General features: G+C 42.9%; 1 protein-coding gene across 1 annotated transcript in view; it reads left to right on the top strand.

Moving 5' to 3' along the window:
• The first annotated feature begins 5,556 nt into the window (after positions 1-5,556).
• LOC126273388 (uncharacterized) overlaps positions 5,557-16,125 on the top strand; it is a 34,279-nt gene continuing 23,710 nt past the window's right edge. The window contains exon 1 of the mRNA XM_049976940.1: positions 5,557-5,655. Coding sequence (XP_049832897.1) covers positions 5,557-5,655 — 99 coding nt within the window. The remainder of the gene's footprint in view (positions 5,656-16,125) is intronic.

Below are 16,125 nucleotides of genomic sequence, written 5' to 3'. Positions count from 1 at the left end.
ATGGCGGCCCAGACCAGTAATTTTTTGAGGATGCAGGGACGATGGGACTGCAACATGGGGCTTTTCGGTTGCCCATATGCACCAGTTCTGTTTATTGACGAAGCCGTCCAGGTAAAAATAAGCTTCGTCAGTAAACCAAATGCTGCCCACATGCATATCGCCGTCATCAATCCTGTGCACTATATCGTTAGCGAATGTCTCTCGTGCAGCAATGGTAGCGGCGCTGAGGGGTTGCTGCGTTTGAATTTTGTAAGGATAGAGGTGTAACTCTGGTGCATGAGACGATACGTGGACGTTGGCGTCATTTGGACAGCAGCTGCAACACGGCGAACGGAAACCCGAGGCCTCTGTTGGATCACATGCTGCACTAGCTGCGCGTTGCCCTCTGTGGTTGCCGTACGCGGTCGTCCTACCTTTCCAGCACATTCATCCGTCACGTTCCCAGTCCATTGAAATTTTTCAAACAGATCCTTTATTGTATCGCTTTTCGGTCCTTTGGTTACATTAAACCTCCGTTGAAAACTTCGTCTTGTTGCAACAACACTGTGTTCTAGGCGGTGGAATTCCAACACCAGAAAAATCCTCTGTTCTAAGGAATAAACCATGTTGTCCACAGCACACTTGCACGTTGTGAACAGCACACGCTTACAGCAGAAAGACGACGTACAGAATGGCGCACCCACAGACTGCGTTGTCTTCTAAATCTTTCACATCACTTGCAGTGCCATCTGTTGTTGGAAATTGTAACTACTGTAATTTCGAAAGTTTGTCCGCCTGAAAATGTACTGTTGTCCCAAGCATATTGCAACAAACGGTGTATTTCTATCGCTGCTCGTTTAGTTTTTATTGCCGTTTCAAATATACCGGTCATTTTTGAAACACCCTGTAAGTTATCACTTTCAGTACTCCTTGCACATACTGCCCATGACACGTGGCGTTCTCTGATAATTAATGCCGCTCACTTAAACTTTATATCTTGTTTATCGCTTCCGTATTTGTCGTCAATGGTGCATTCTGCTACTGCCACTGCCTAATAGCGACCGTCCCTTTGGAGCCGCCTCCGGTTACTCGACCATGTGTTTCGAGTGGCGCCTTGCTACTACCTTTGCACCGTCTTCACGACGCACAAGAGAGACCGCACCGTTCTCCCTCAGCCAGTAGGGATACTCCACTTGTCTCCTACGCATATAGATATCAAAACTCTCAGCTAATGGGCGTTCAGATCGCTGTTGCCAGGCGGATGTGACGTCACGTTTGCGGACAGTGTGACGGAAGTTTGTCTCGGAACACTTTCTCATATTGTAAGGTCCTACACCCGGTCGGATCTTGTGCCTACTAAGGTTACACAACATTGCCTCTTATGATACTATCGTTAATGCCTTTTCTGTCGCATAATTGTCAGATGGACATGTATCCTGGCTGCTACAGAGCATTAACGAACGTTTAGATCTCGCAAAGGTTAATAAATGTGCGTAATAATTAGCATAAACACGTGAAGGGAATGCACGTATGCATTACAAAGCCTGCAATTTGTAAAAAACCTTAGAGGCAAAGGCAAATTCAAACTCAAATACACGGTTGATGATTAAAATTGCTACACCTCGAAGGTGACGTGCTACAGACGCGAAATTTAACCGACAGGATGAAGATGCTGTGATAAGTAAATGATTAGCTTTTCAGACAAACACACAAGGTTGGCGCCGGTGGCGACACCTACAACGTGCTGACACGAGGAATGTTTCCAACCGATTTCTCATACACAAACAGCAGTTGACCGACGTTGCCTGGTCAAACATTGTTGTGATGCCTCGTGTAAGGACGAGAAATGCGTACCATCACGTTTCCGACTTTGATAAAGGTCGGATTGTAGCCTATCGCGATTGCGGTTTATAGTATCGCGACATTGCTGCTCGTGTTGGTCGAGATCCAATGACTGTTAGCAGAATATGGAATCGGTGGGTTCGGGAGGGTAATACGGAACGCCGTGCTGGATCCCAACGGCCTCGTATCACTAGCAGTCGAGATGAGAGGCATCTTATCCGGATGGCTGTAACGGATCGTGCAGCCAAGTCTCGATCCCTGAGTCAACAGATGGGGACATTTGCGAGACAACAACCATCTGCACGAACAGTACGACGACGTTTGCAGCAGCATGGACCATCAGCTCGGATACCATGGCTGCGGTTACCCTTGACGTTGCATCACAGACACAGGGGGGGGGGGGGCTGCGATGGCGTACTCAACGACGAATCTGGGTGCATGCATGGCAAAACTTCATATTTTTAGGATGAATCCAGGTTCTGTTCACAGCATCATGAGGGTCGCATCCATGTTTGGCGACATAGCGGTGAACGCACATTGGAAGCGTGTATTCGTCATCGGCATACTGGCGTATCACCCGGCGTGATGGTATGGAGTGCCACTGGTTACACGTCTCGGTCACCTCTTGTTCGCATTGACGGCACTTTGAACCGTGGACGTTAGATTTTAGATGTGTTACGACCCGTGGCTCTACCATTCATTCGATCGCTGCAAATTACCTACATTTCAGCAGGATAATGAACGACCACATGTTGCAGGTCCTGTAGGGGCTATTCTGGATACAGAAAATGTTCGACTGCTGCGCATCCTCCAGATATCTCAACAATTGAAAACGTGTGGTCAATGGTGCCCGAGATTGAAGCTGCGTGGTCAGCCGTACCTGTACACGCCATCCAAGCTCTGTTTGACTCAATGCCCAGGCGTATCAAGGCCATTATTACGGCCAGAGGTGGTTGTTCTGGGTACTGATATCTCAGGATCTATGCACCCAAATTGCGTGAAAATGTAATCACATGTCAGTTCTAGCATAATATATTTGTCCGATGAATATCCGTTTATCATCTGTATTTCTTCTTGGTGTAGCAATTTTAATGGCCAGTCGTGTATATTTTTTATGATGGAATCTGAAGAAGTGAATTAAAATTTGTGCTGCATCCAACACTGAACCCGCATCTCCTTCCTTAGTGCGTAGAAATGGTAACCATTACACCACTACAGCACTATAGTAAACTTGGGTATACGGACTACCCAAGGTCCATTGTCCCCTGCAACACAAACTTCATATCTTCAGCTTATTTTCCCCTTCTTAGATTGTTACTAGTGCCGAAGGTCTCCTGCATTGGAATAGCACCCCAGCGTTGGACATAATGGGGAAATCCTGTAGCTCAGATATAGGTCTATAGATCTTATAATTAAATTTTCCTTGAGATATTTAAGTCTTATCTTTACCTACAATAACGAAGTAATTTGAGGAAATGAATTATAAATTGTGCTACAGACAGGACCTGAACCCAGGTCTTCTTGCTTACCAGGTAGGAACACTAGAAGGGGAAAATAAGCTGAAGATATGACGTTTGTGTTGGGGCTGGCATTTGATACGAGTAGTCCATGCAGCAATGTAAACTATAGTTCAAATGGTTCAAATGGCTCTGAGCACTATGGGACTCAACATCTGAGGTCATAAGTCCCCTAGAACTTAGAACTACTTAAACCTAACTAACCTAAGGACAGCACACACATCCATGCCCGAGGCAGGATTCGAACCTGCGACCGTAGCAGTCTCGCGGCTCCGGACTAAGCGTCTAGAACCGCTAGACCACCGCGGCCGGCCAAACTATAGTGCTGTGGTGGTGTAATGGTTAGCATTTCTACCTAGTAAGCAAGGAGACCTGGCTATAGCACAAATTTTAATCCATTTCTTCAGATTCCATCATTATTGTAGGTAAAGATTAGACTTTAACATCTCAAGGAAAAATTAAGTACTCTACTGGCGAAGGCTACACCTCGAAGGTGACGTGCTACAGACGCGAAATTTAACCGACAGGGAGAAGATTCTGTGATATGCAAATGATTAGCTTTTCAGAGCATTCACACAAGGTTAGCGTCGGTGGCGACACCTACAACGTGCTGACATTAGGAAAGTTTCCAACCAATTTCTCATACACAAACAGAAGCTGACCGGCGTTGCCAGGTCAAACGTTGTTGTGATGCCTCGTGTAAGGAGGAGAAATGCGTACCATCACGTTTCCGACTTTGATAAAGGTCGGATTGTAGCCTATCGCTATTGCGGATTATCGTATCGGCACATTGCTGCTCGCATTGGTCGAGGTCCAATGACTGTTAGCAGAATATGGAATCGGTGGGTTCGGGAGGGTAATACGGAACGCCGTGCTGGATCCCAACGGACTCGTATCACTAGCAGTCGAGATGAGAGGCATCTTATCCGGATGGCTGTACGGATCGTGCTGCCACGTCTCGATCCCTGAGTCAACAAATGGGGACGTTTGCAAGACAACAACCATCTGCATGAACAATCTGAGGACATTTGCAGCAGCATGGACCATCAGCTCGGAGATCATGGCTGCGGTTACCCTTGACGCTGCATCACAGACAGGAGCGCCTGCGATGGTGTACTCAACGACGAACATGGGTACACGAATGGCAAAACGTCATTTTTTGGGATGAATCCAGGTTCTGTTTACAGCATCATGATGGTCGCATTCGTGTTTGGCGACATCGCGGTGAACGCACATCGGAAGCGTGTATTCGTCATCGGCATACTGACATATCACCCAGCGTGATGGCATGGGGTGCCATATGTTGCACGTCTCGGTCACCTCTTGTTCGCATTGACGGCACTTTGAACAGTGGACGTTAGATTTAAGATGTGTTACGACCCGTGGCTCTACCCTTCATTCGATCGCTGTGAAACCGTACATTTCAGCAGGGATAGTGCATGACCGCATGTTGCAGGTCCTGTACGGGCATTCTGGATACAGGAAATGTTCGACTGCTGCCCTCCCCAGCACATTCTCCAGATCTCTCACCAACTGAAAACGTCTGGTCAATGGTGGCCAAGCAACTGGCTCGTCACAATACGCCAGTCACTACTCTTGATGAACTGTGGTGTCGTGTTGAAGCTGCATGGGCAGCTGTACTTGTACACGCCATCCAAGCTCTGTTTGGTTCAATGCCCAGGCGTATCAAGGCCGTTATTACGGCCAGAGGCGGTTGTTTTGGGTAGTGATTTCTCAAGCTCTATGCACCCAAATTGCGTGAAAATGTAATCACATGTCATTTCTAGTATCATATATATGTGTCCAATGAATACCCGTTTATCATCTGCATTTCTTCTTGGTGTAGCAATTTTAATGGCCAGTAGTGTATAAGATCTATATATCTTTTTTTATATTACATAAATTCTTATACTAAAAGAGTTGCAACTAAGTAACAGTGTGATGATATATTTTAGATGCAGACAATATCCGCTATTTCTTTTTTACCTAAGTGAACCATGCAAAGATTTAAAATATTAACGTAACAAAGCAGGACGAAGGACCACCAATGAGAACGTGCCTTGCTGGGGCAGCTGAGCGGTGGAAGATGCACGAGAGAGGGTCCTTTTTGAGACAAACATTCAGAAGGTTACCGGAGGCGAAACGTCACCACTGTGAGTGTGCGAGTTACAGAATAGCGGCGGCAGCCGGCGACTGAGGGATCCGGTGGAGGAGGGACATGGCGGCTGGGACACTGCCATCTCAGACGACGTACCGGCTGCTGATGTGGAGACTCCACTACGAATTACGGGCTGCTTCACCTCGTAACACCTCTGCTGTAAGGATTAGATGGGTAATAGAATCAGAAGTAAACATGCCTGCCGTTTGTTGCAGCACGTAAATGAAATGACCTCCACCATCTTGTAAAACGACACCTCTAGTTTCAAAGACTTTCTGGAACAAAGTTTTTGTTAACTAATTTTAACACTTTAGCGATGGTTCAAAATTTACGTAATCTGCCATTCTTGCTGAGAATACACAATTGATAAAAATTATTGGAACCTGCGAGTTATTACCTCCCTACGTTCTTGTAAATTACTGACTCTGCCCCCCACTGCAAACTTTTTTCCGGAAATTTAGCGGGAAATGATATCAAAGTAGGCAGAGAGCTGTTAACAGACGTAACTGCCTGAGATAGCTTTTGCTTAGTTAACTTCGCCGGCCGGTTTGGCCGAGTGGTTGTAGGCGCTTCATTTTGGAACCGCGCGACCGCTACGATCGCAGGTTCGAATCCTATCTCGGGCACGGATGTGTGTGATGTCCTTAGGTTAGTTAGGTTTAAGTAGTTCTAAGTTCTAGGGGACTGATGACCTCAGATGTTAAGTCCCATAGTGCTCAGAATAATTTGAATATATATATATATATATATATATATATATATATATATATATATATATATATATATATATTTTTTTTTTTTTTTTTTTTTTTGCGACTGTGGAGGAGGGTGGGCGAGGGGCAGTTTCGGCAGTAAATTTTGTGGAGTAGGAGGGTGCTCGCTATTTCAAAGAAGAACCTTAACTTTGCGAATGTGGAATTATAATAGTACTGTAGCTTTCCCGATACTATAATCAAAAAATGAAGTCCAATAGCCGAAGAATTGTGGGTCCTGAATAAAAAGACGGTATTTGTGATAATTACGCTGACTGACAGTGAAATATTTTTCTTAAAGGTAAAGGGTTTCTCTGGTGTATTTTTGCGTGCTGATTTCCGTTAACATACTTAGAATGTTCAGTCACATGCAGTTTTGACTATAATTTAGAAATTTTGTGAAGTACGCAAAATATATCTATTTAATCGTTATAATAACGCCAGTATTGTTCTGTGAAGGTTTTCAATGTAACCTGCTACAAAAACATGTTTAGTTTGATAATCTATAATATTTCGGTGATATTGTAAAGTTAAGGCCTAAGTGTTTGTTTTAGATATCATTTTTCACTTTAACTTCAACAACGAGCGATAAAGCTACTGGTGTCCGATTTTGCGAATTTCTTTGCTTCAAGAGATTATTTAATATCATAACTACTTCTGATACATCTCTGACAAACTAAGAGTGAAAAAGGAGGAGGGACAGTCTCAGACTTTGACACGGGTGGTTATTTTGCGTAGTTTGGCCCAAAGACTGGGGATCAGGACAAGCCATTCCTCCACATTGACTATATTCAAGTTGTAACGCAGGACCCCTGCTTCCTACTACAGTTGGGCAAAGTCGTTCATCCTTGGGAACTAGTTCATTGGTGATCGCTCTTTTTTGGAACCGTTCGTTCATTTTTACTCGTTCACTGTTCATTGTGCTTGGTATATGGTTCTTATGAAAAATTGGAAATTAGTAGCATAGGTGACCGAAGATGGAAGGCCCCAAGAGGGTGACTTGCCTCCCCCTCTGGAGTACAGACTTTTTATTCATAACAGAATTCTCACCCACTTGTAATTTTCGTGATTCTGCAAGACATCTCGTTTAGCCAACTGTAGCGTTATGTGGCTGATCGCAGTGAAATAATATAAGGTGGCGCATGAGAAACCGGTCCCGAGTACAGACTGCTTGCCAATTATGCACAATTTGTTGACCGCTACGAGCAGAATAGAGAAAAATGTAATAATAAGGCAGTGAAGAAATAACAAATAAGTTAATGCAAACAACTTCGAAACAATAGATGACGATTAGTAAGCGACAATGAACAGTCTAGTACTCGGAGCCGATTTTTCGTGCGCCACCACTTACCACTGAAATAATATTGTAGGAGTTATCATATTCTCTTTACAAAATGAGACACCATACACTCGATTACGAAGCGCTTGCTTCATTTGGTTGTAAGTCGGTCTGCCTTTCATAACAATAAACATGCTCTTTTACCTTTGATCAAAAAAAGGTTGGGAAATGGTCACTCGTGTGTGCCGTGCCGAAGTCCTTTGCATGCGTAATAACAAAAAGTCTTACCTTTTTACTAGTATTTCAAATGGCTTTGAGCACTATGGGACTTAACTGCTGTGGTCATCAGTCCCCTAGAACTTATAACTAATTAAACCTAACTAACCTAAGGACGTCACACACATCCATGGCCGAGGCAGGATTCGAACCTGCGACCGTAGCAGTCGCGCGGTTCCGGACTGAGCGCCCAGAACCGCTAGACCACCGCGGCCGGCTACTAGTATTTCTTCTCCTGTTTATCGAATAGTGAAGTAAGCTGATACGCCGTTTTGTTACTGAAAAGATATATGTATTACATACCACGTAATTTTTATGTAGTTTACGTAATTATAAAATACATTTTAATTACCGGTCGTGGACACTGAATAGAATACGAAAAGAAGCAGAAGTTCAGAGTTAAAAAAAGATTTGAAACAGATCTGGATTGGGCGTGCGAAGCGAACGGAACGAGCAACAACAACTCGATACTGAACTATGAGCAGTCGGCAGTGGAACTGCGACGAGTGGCCACGCGAAGGGCGAGTCTGGCTGAGGGAGACCGAGACCGAGACAGGCGGGAACGGGACCGAGCCTGGAACGAGACCAGCCGACGTGCCGTTCGGGAACGAGACTGACCGTATCCTGTTCCCGGAAACTGTAAGTAGAAAGCAGCGACTGAAGAGAACTATGAAACACCGTTCCTTAGAATTCGTTCCTCGCTCGTTCCGGTCATTTTGGTGAACCGTTCCTTTGGACCCGTTAATTTGGGAACGACCGCTAACGGGACATTCGTGCAAAAGACAAACAGTAAAACTAAAAATAATAATAATAATCTGGCCAATTAGAACTTCAAAAGTTGGGTCGGTAATGTAGTATTCGATTCAAAGGTGGAACCCCCCCCCCCAAATAACGTCTGCCTCGATTTAACATGATACTTGGTATTATGAAACAATTTATGAAAGTCCAGCCAAAATTACGTGACACTTTCAGGTATGTGGCAAGAAAGCTACGATGGATACGAAAAGCTAAAATGAAAGAACGTGGTTTTTATCAGCCCTGACATTTGGAAACTACTGAAAGATGAAACATTTGAAGACAAACTGAATGAAATGGAAAACCATCTTGGATATTCTGTAAACAAATTATCAACGCGTTTCTTGGCAATTACAGAAACCTTGATTACGACAATTAGTACGAAACGTGCTGGATAACATCGAAGTATTGGATGCCTCAGTGGACTTGAAGGTGCATTTCAGGCCCTCTCGCGTCAGCTGTACTCTGGAGAATCGAAGCGCTGTGCGTGAAGAACTGGGAAAAGATTCCATCAAAACACTGAGTACATGGAACAGGGTTACAAAGACACATACGACTCAGACAGGTGACACGTATGTAAGCATCCTTTCTGATCACCTGCATCCATTCATGCCCATTGTGCATTCCGACGAACTTGGGCAATTCCAGCAGGACAATGCGACACCCCAAACGTCCAGAATTGCTACAGAGTGGCGCCAGGAAACTTCCTCTGGTCACCAAACTCCCCAGAAATTAACATTATTGAGCACATCTGGGATGGCTTTCAGCATGCTGTTCAGAAGAGATATCTACCCCCTCATGCTTTTACGTATTTATGGACAGCCCTGCAAAATTCATGGTGTCAGTTCCCTCTAGCACTACTTCAGACATTAGTCGACTCCATATCACGCCGTGCTGCGGCACTTCTGCGTGCTCGCGGGGACCCTACACTGTATTAGGAAAGTGTACAAGTTTCTTTGGCTCTACAGTGTGTATAATAATGTTAGGAGTGCCTAATTTTATTGATTTTGTCGTGTTTTTAATGAAGTTTTTTACATGTACGGTTTTCTATAATTTTCTGATTCTTTATCATTATCTCCCCAAAAAAAGCCTTTATGTGATAGAGGAAAACCCTTATTATTTCTGAACTATTGGTATCACCTAAAATGATTTTAAAAAAATTGCAAAGATACCAAATTGTAGACCTGTGTTGCCACTTGAAACACTAGAGGGACATGATTTAAATATCCCAAATGAAAGCTAACGTTACAAGTGTAAAGGGATATTACGAGATTGAGAAACAGCTGCGCGCTAATTCATGACAGCAATCAGTTGCCTAGTAATGCGAGTAGTAGCATTTAATTTCTGTCAGACCTTTTACATTGCTGGTATGCTTTTTCACCTGGCGTTAACGCTACATCTAGACTAATTTCACCGTTGATTGAGATAGCCAAAAGGAGACGCAAAACTAGGCACATAAATCATGGTTGGGATGATTACAGAGTCCGTAGGCATGGAGGGAAGAACGTTCCATTTAAGGAGTATAGAAAACTTTTAGTTAGCTGATAGCTTGCCTCTTACCGTAGTTATCAGCTTTATTTCGATATAATGAATCTTAATCCATAACTTGTAAAGAGACAAGACTGCCGTTATCTCTGTCGTAGGAGATGAAAGGGAAGCAGTACCTGAAGCAGGGTTGTAGCCTATCGCCTATGTTCTTAAATCTGTACACTGAGCAAAAAGTAAAGAGTACCTAAAAGAAATCAGAATGACAATCAAGGTTCAGACATAAGAAATAAAAACTTTAAGATTTGCCAATGACGTTGTAATTTTCTCAGAGAAGGCAAAAGCCTTGTAAGATCAGCAGAACGGAATGGACAGTGTCTTAAAAATAAGTTGTAAGATGAACATCAACAAAAGTAAAACAAAGGTGATGGAGAGTAATTAGGTTAGCAAATGAGACGCTAAATTAGTAGACGAGTTCTGCTATTTGCACAGCAAGGTAACTGATAATGTCAGGGGAAAAACGTTTCTGAAGGAGAGAAATATTTTAACATGGAAAAAAATTTAAGTGTTAAGGAGTCTTTTCTGAAAGTATTTGAAGTGGAGCTTCATACGAAGGTGAAACGTGGACGATAAACAGTACAGACAAGAGAACAGAAACTTATGAAATGTATCGCTAAAGAACAATGTTGAAGATGAGATGGACAGGGCGAATAACTAATGATGAGGTTTGTATGGAAGTGGGGGGAAAAAAGGAGCTGTGGCACATTCTCAGGCATCAAGAAATATTTTTTAATGTGCGGAATGGCTAAAAATTATGGAGGCAGACCAAGACTTGAGTACAGTAAGATGGTTCAGATGCATTCATATGCGGTAGTTATGCAAAGATGAGGATGCTTGCGCCGGGTGGAATAGCTACACCAAACCAATGGTTGTGCTGAAGATTACAACAAACAACAGCGACTCTTTCATTCTGCAGCAGTATGTACGTCATTGCGAAACTTCCTGCCCGATTGCAACTGTGTATCGGGTCGTGATTAAATTCAGAAACTTCCCTCTTGCGGGGAATGCTCGTACCAGCTTGACTATCGAGACACGGCCAACGTTCTCCCCTTCCCTACACCCCCTCCCCCGCCACCTCTTCCTCTCCTTACAGCTTCAATTCTGTCAGTATCTCCTTCCTAATTTCCAAAGTTTCCTTTCGGTGCTTTACTTTCTTGACGACTGATATGCCGTTACGTATTTTATGCCGCAGCTGCAGCGTTGCCAGTAACAACTGACGCCGTTGTGCTACATTCACAGTCAATAAGTGTCAAACGACCTAAACTGGCGCCTAACGACCACTGTCTTGTCTAGAACAAAAGGGAATAACAAATGTGTACTCAGGCTGTCGAATGTTTCATTAAGAATGTAGGACAGCAGCTCTCGTGATTTTAGTGTCGAGGCCTTAAAACTACGTAATTGGCAGTGACTTGAAACGTTAACGACTCTTAGCCCAGGGTTCCTGACTCTAATGCATCCTTGTGGCGTGGCAGTACTTAGGAATGTAGCAGTATACCACATGTATAGTCACTAAATTAAACGTTATTGACCACAGGAGATGGACAGATATTATAAGTGCGCAGTCCGGAATTCACCTTGTAATACGCCTACAAAAGAGCGATAAATCATGCAGCTTTCGCTTATTTTCAATATGGGACACGTTTTCTTTGGTGTCCGGTTCTATATAACTACCTGGACATGTATTTTCCAGTCCGGGCACAGCGTATGTTAACACAGCGAGTTTCCTTTCGTGGAGATGAACGTCGTCGAGGAACAACCGGCAAGTTTTCTTACTTTTCTGCCGTTTATACAAAACGCCATTATTTCAGCTGACAGGGGTGCGAACTCTTCGGAATGCGTGCAAAAATGCAATAAAAAGTACCGATTCTTATATTCTTTTTGTTTCTTCACTTCCTTTTTTAGGCAATTTATTAAACATTACGTTTCCCATTTTTTTTTCTTGGTTCTCCACGGGGTCTCGTTTCAATTTTCCTTTGTCGTTATTTTGTTTTTACTGCTAATATTTCAGACGCCAATCTTTGCAGATGTTCATTCCTTTCCCATAATTTTCTCCTAATTTTTCTTTTATGTGTCGGATGATTAGTTCATTTCTGATAACGGTATGTCTTATTCTGACTGCTATTTTTACATCCATTGACACTTCTTAGAAACTTTATCCACACATTCTCGCTTTCTGTTTAGAAGCCGCTACTCAGTTCCATATAATAATGATGATAGAGCAATCGACTTATAAAAACTTTAATCTCACTTGTTTCATAGTTTTATTTTCTAGAGATCTACTGACTTTTCTGCAAATATTGACATTATTTTGTATATCTTTATCATAATCATACGTTATATCGTGTTCAGTATATCACAGGAATTTCGTATGTGCTGTTATTTTATTATCAACGATAATAGTAGTGAGAGTTTGGTGTTTGCCTAAAAACCACAGTTTTAGTTTTTTGCAACGAAATATCCAGACTGTATTCTTAACAAACTTTACACAGTTCACTAACAACTATCTGAAGGTAATTTTCTTTTTTAGACTTCAGTGTACAACCGTCATCATAAATAAGTTCTTTTAATACAGACAGGTCATGCAGCTGTACGCCAGTGTTTGCTTTAAAACTGCGTCCGCAAATAGCATCGTCGACGTGGAGATCAAACAGCGTGGGAGATAAACTGCATCCCTGCCTCTATTCTTTCATTGCTCACTTTGGGCTGTTTCTTTCAACACAAATGATATGTTTTTTTTTACCTGCTCTAAATCGCGGATGTTTCTAATGTGTAAACTGAATTAATTATGATATGCGATTCAGTTCCAGGTATGTATGCGAAACAATCCTGTACGGTAACTCTACACTATTGGTTCAAATGGTTCAAATGGCTCTCAGCACTATGGGACCTAACTTCTGAGGTCATCAGTCCCCTAGAACTAAGAACTACTTAAACCTAACTAACCTAAGGACATCACACACATCCATGCCCGAGGCAGGATTCGAACCTGCGTCCGTAGCGGTCGCGCGGTTCCAGACTGTAGCGCCTAGAACCGCTCGGCCACTCCGGCCGGCACACTATAGGTGTGGACAGCAATGTGCTTTTATGTACAAACGATCATTTAAATTGTTGAGATGATACTTAGACCTCTACGCGGTCCTCATATGAGCGATACGGAGGGAGCTGTAGTTAGTGTATTTCTAGATTCCTCACTTAATACTGGTTCTTTCGCAGTGTAGTGGGCGCCTACCTTCAAACATCTGCCAGATCACATCTCCCAGCATCTCCGTGAGGCTCTCGCGTGTGTCGAACAAGCCTGTGACCACTCCAGTATATTAATTTTAATTTTATCAACAGTCTCAGTTGCAACTTTAATTAAAATTAATATTTATGCAGTTGCTGATAGGGCCGCGAAATGTTGAAAATATTTACATTCGAGTATACCTCCAATATTCCCTGAATAGTCTCATTTGGTACAGGTTCAAATGGCTCTAAGCACTATTGCACTTAACATCTGAGGTCATCTGTCCCCTAGACTTAGAAGTACTTAAACCTAACTGACCTAAGGACATCATACACGTCCAAGCCCGAGGCAGGATTCGAACCTGCGACCGTAGCAGCAGCGCGGTTCCGGACTGAAGCACCTAGAACCGCTCGGCCACAGCGGCTGGCTTTGCTATAGGTCTCACACACTAGAGTAAAATTGCTCGATGAGTCCAGCGAGTGTTTTGTACTTCTTTGCAGACTGATTACATGTTCCCAGTAGTCTACCAATGAACCAAAGTCGGCACCAGCTTTATCTACATCTGAGCCTTTATGGTCATTCCATTTCATATCTATAAAAATTACTACACTCAGATTGTTCGAGGGATCTGTGGCACATTGGAGTGAAAAATCGCGTAACTCAGACGCAAATCCTGTTTATAGTGTCCCAGAGATCGGGCCCTGTTTGATTTTAGCAGACACAGCTCTTTCTCCCTGCTACTGACGCTAGTATCTACATCATTCACAACATCTGCATAAAATTCCTGTGAGACAAAGCGGCCATTGGACGCACTTAACCACTTTTGTACCTGCTCTAAATCGCGTAAGACTATAAAATACTGGTATCAGTAGAAATACAAGATATGTTACACTTTCACCAATTAAGTGTAGCTACAATATGGAAAGTACAAATGTGGTTTGAAACTTACCGAATGCTTAATGTCGTTGCTATGAGTCAGTAGAAACCTGTCTAAATGGATACATTTCTTCACAAGAAAGTGCAAATTGACTTCAGGATCAATGTTGATACAAAGTGGAATAAACTGCTAGGTTTGTATTTTCTTGTTGCGAAAGAATATCCACGACATACTATGTAACCATTTGGAGACAAGTTTCTACTGACTCGTAGTAATGACATTAAGCACTTGGTAAATTTTAAACCATGTTTGTACGTTCTATACTATGGCTCCTCTTAATTGCTGAAAATGCAACATGTCTTGTATTTCTCCCGATACCAATTTTGTCTTTGTATTTTATAGCCTTTGATATAGATGTGATGTCGAATCGCTTAAGGCGTATTGGCGTAATAAAATTGTGGTCAAAACACCTCAAAGTTGTTAAGTATATCATTCACTTTGCAGTGGTTCGACATTTAAACTGGGGCAGTACTTCTGGAATTTCCTTTGTAAAGGAACATTTAAAACAGAGTTTAGTATTCCTGTGTCATCCACGAGTGTCTGGACGTTAACTTTTCTGTCCTCTCAGACGTTGCATGGGACCAGAACTTCTTTCGGTTTTGCCATAGGACTCCCGATAAGATTCTATTACACTAACCTTCAAGGTTTCACGCATAGCCCTTTTGACAGCCAAAATCGATTACTTTGTCGTTTGAGCATCTGATCTGCCTTGTGATGATGTCTTTCGCGAGTAATTTCTCTTTACGCATTGGAGTCCAAAAGGCGAGGGTATCAATCGAAAACTTGTCCAGTCTCAGACCCTGTCTAACTTACTCACCTGATATGAATGCAAAGACACACGTCTGGGTTTTGCTTGGAAGACTATCGTCAGGAGCTACCAAAATAGAGAAGGAAGGAAGACAAGGGTTTAAACTGCCGTCGACAGTGAGATTTCTACAGACTGAACACAGGCTCGGAATGGGGATGGATAGAGAGGGAAGTATCAATTGGTTCTTTTCAAAGAAATCATGCAGCATTTGCCTTGAATATTTCAGGGGAAGGTCGAGAATCCTGAATAGGGAATATCGGATGATGATTGGAGCCGACGTCATTCCGAATGCGAGTTAGTGTCTTAACCCATCTGCTATCCTACTGAATTAGAAACTACTACTGTCCTGTCGCTACGAAGTATGGAGTAATTCTGCGTGTCAAGAGGCTAGCATGCTTTCAGGCGCTGTATTGACACGTCGGGGTGTCGCTAAAGTGCAGGGCGGCCAAGACGCGCGATTTGAGCGGTTTTGGTAGCAGCCAGGTTGTGCATCCCAATACTGGGGTAAAAAATCGATGTCCTAACTCTTACCGGAATACCACAGTCTAATATAACAGTCGCGACACGCGTCTCTCTTTTGTTACCCACTGCGATTGCAGCGAGCCAAGCGGCCAGAAGTTGCACCGTTAAGTTCGGCAAGTTCTTGTAAAAGCGAAAGCGAAACTAAATTGATCTATTGATCTGTAGAATTGTTTTTCAAACGGGAGCGGCTGTAGCGCAATAAACTGCAGCAACAGCAATAGGAAGACACCACATTTGTCTTTTTGCAGGTTTTCTAACGACAGTAGCAACCGTAACAAGTGTGAACCGCTGCATTACAGAACAGTATTCTTACGATTTTCTTGTAACCTACTATGTTGACTGGAGAATCTTGTCTTCTATAAGAACAAAAAATTGCTAGTAAACAGCAGAAGACTTGATCTTTTGCAGAAAGGCGTCGTATGTGTACTAAAAAGCGTGTAGTTTTCTTCACAACATTTCCAGTCAAATCAGTGAATGTAGAACACAAGAAAC

Source organism: Schistocerca gregaria, chromosome 5 (genome assembly GCF_023897955.1).
Source record: "Schistocerca gregaria isolate iqSchGreg1 chromosome 5, iqSchGreg1.2, whole genome shotgun sequence".
Classification (NCBI taxonomy): Eukaryota; Metazoa; Arthropoda; class Insecta; order Orthoptera; family Acrididae; genus Schistocerca; species Schistocerca gregaria.
This window is presented reverse-complemented; position numbering and strand designations above follow the sequence as displayed.